The sequence below is a fragment of the Tupaia chinensis genome, unplaced genomic scaffold (genome assembly GCF_000334495.1).
Source record: "Tupaia chinensis unplaced genomic scaffold, TupChi_1.0 Scaffold000213_1, whole genome shotgun sequence".
Taxonomy (NCBI): domain Eukaryota; kingdom Metazoa; phylum Chordata; class Mammalia; order Scandentia; family Tupaiidae; genus Tupaia; species Tupaia belangeri.
The window spans coordinates 386827-389360 of NW_006159688.1; the positions used below are offsets into that span (position 1 = coordinate 386827).

At 38.6% G+C, this 2534-nt stretch overlaps 1 protein-coding gene across 1 annotated transcript; it reads left to right on the forward strand.

The window, feature by feature from the left end:
- The first annotated feature begins 561 nt into the window (after positions 1-561).
- Positions 562-1494, forward strand: LOC102477682 (olfactory receptor 5AN1). Its single transcript, XM_006147421.1, has one exon. The coding sequence runs from the start codon at positions 562-564 to the stop codon at positions 1492-1494; it is 933 nt and encodes a 310-aa protein (XP_006147483.1).
- Positions 1495-2534: the final 1040 nt, after the last annotated feature.

Here is a 2534-nt window from a genome sequence, read left to right on the forward strand (position 1 = left end):
ACCCTAGATGGGTGATTTCTCATTTTCTGTCTCTCTGTCTGTCTCTGTCTTTCTAGCTAGTGCACGTGCCCTTTAGCAAATACCTCTCAAAAAAAAGAAAAAAGTTCATGGAAAAACGTATTTTTAAAAAATGTAAAGATCTGTGGGGGATAAGAAAAAAAGTTTATAATTTAATTCCTTTTATCCATAAACTGTTTGGAGACAATCATACAATGAATTAACAGAGATCTTTAAAAAGCTTTTATTTTAGTCAATCACCTCTATCTTTTATGTAATAATCTTGGTATTTCTTTGGCACTTGTTAAAAAGGAGTCAGTCAACATTTTAAAATTCTCACAAGACTTCATGAATTAACACAGAACCTAAAGCACTGAGCAGGTACTTGTTGACGGTCCAAGAAAAAAAATCTGAAGTCTACCACTAGGATAGTGAAGTATTTCTCCTTTTCCAATGCTCATTGGAGGAAAAGATTGACACTGGGGATAATGGTAATATCGTTAATTCACTTGAGATAGCAGTGAATTATTTTGTGTTCTTTCTGGTATTAGGAGCTCCATGCCAATGATTGGGGAAGGAAACATTACAGAGATCACCTATTTCATCCTCCTGGGATTCTCAGATTTTCCCAGAATCATAGCAGGGCTCTTCATTCTATTTCTGGGAATCTACATTACAACTCTAACCTGGAACCTGGGCCTCATTGTTTTAATACGGATGGATTCCCACCTCCACACACCCATGTATTTCTTTCTCAGTAATCTATCCTTCATAGATGCCTGCTATGTTACTTCTACAGTCCCCAAGATGCTCGCTAACTTCTTCCAGGAGCAGCAAACCATCTCTTTTGTGGGTTGCGTTGTCCAGTACTTCGTCTTCTCAGTCATGGGACTGAGCGAGTCTTGCCTCATGACTGCCATGGCGTATGACCGCTATGCTGCCATTTGTAAGCCACTTCTGTATTCATCAATCATGTCACCCACTCTCTGTGCTCAGATGGTGCTGGGATCCTACATGGCTGGACTCACCGCTGCTTTATCTCAAATATGTGCTTTACTTCAGCTCCACTTCTGTGGACCTAATGTCATCAGGCACTTTTTCTGTGACTTGCCCCAACTCTTAATCCTGTCCTGCACTGACACTTTCTTTGTACAAGTTATGCTTGCTATATTAGCAATGATGTTTGGGATAGCAAACGCCCTAGTTATCATGATATCCTATGGTTATATTGTTGTCTCCATAATGAAGATCACATCAGCTAAAGGTCGATCCAAGGCTTTCAATACCTGTGCTTCACATCTGACAGGTGTTACCCTCTTCTACAGTTCAAGCATGTTTGTCTATTTGAGTTCTAGCTTTGGTGGTTCCTCCAGCTTTGACCGATTTGCATCAGTTTTCTACACTGTGATCATTCCTATGCTGAACCCCTTGATTTATAGTCTGAGGAACAAGGAAATCAAAGGTGCCATGAGGAGGTTACAGAAGAAGAGAGAGTAAACCTCTAAGGTGAGATAGTCTTAGGCTTCTGACAGATTTGTCCTGTCAGAGTCATCTTAACCATATTAACATGCATGATATTGGAATACAACAAATTTGGTACTGATCTTGGACAAAGGAGGCTTAATTTGAAGCAGACAGTATGCGTGTAACAGCTGAGTCAATGCATAGAAACACAATGTTTTGAATCCTAGAGATTCATTATTTTATCCTACATCAGGACTGGCCTCATCACTTACTCATCTATGCACACCTATTTGTCAGACTTCAAGATTTAGGAACTCCGCTTATTTTTTCTTTTGAGGTTGAATATTATTCACTCAGGCCTCCCTCTTAGATAAGAGATGCATAGCAGAGGCCCTCGGTAATCTGGAAAACTTGTCTCCCAGATAACATGATAGCCATAATTAAGACATAATGGTGACCATTGACAACTTTGTAAATGGGTGGAAATGAAAGATCAAGGGAATCTCCTGTTGAAAAGTAATGAAGCTATTACTTGCCCTGATTTTGGCTCCTGGAAAGACCAATATAAGGTAATTAATGTTTATCTAGGACTGCTGACAGTGCTAATCAATGTATAAGCTTTTACCATATTCTTGCCTTCATTGACTATAGCTTAAGGAAGGGGATTATTAGAGTTATAAAAAGAGGGGGAAAGAAGGATATGGTGCACCCATGGTCATTTAATTGTGAGTCTGATGATTCAATTCATTGTAAGTAGTGCCCAATGAGGATTAATCATGGAAGACGATATTCACTCTATTCATATTTAGTAACAGTATCTGAGATTGTGGGACTTAGCTGCTCTTTTTCTTCCCCATTAAACTCAGGACATTAACTCTTGATTGATGGAACTGATGAAGCACATTACAAATAGTTTCTGGTATTTCATGTATGTGTCCAAATTAGGTGTAAAAGGACCTTCATGAATTCATCGCAATAACAGAGTCACCAAATGGTCAATGCTATAGAGAGTAAGAACAAATATGAAAAATTGGTACATATTTCTTTTATATTGTCCATGTTCAATATTCTGT

Excerpts from the sequence above, each read along its gene's own strand:
- LOC102477682 (XM_006147421.1), top strand. The coding sequence starts at position 562 with ATGATTGGGGAAGGAAACATTACAGAGATCACCTATTTCATCCTCCTG.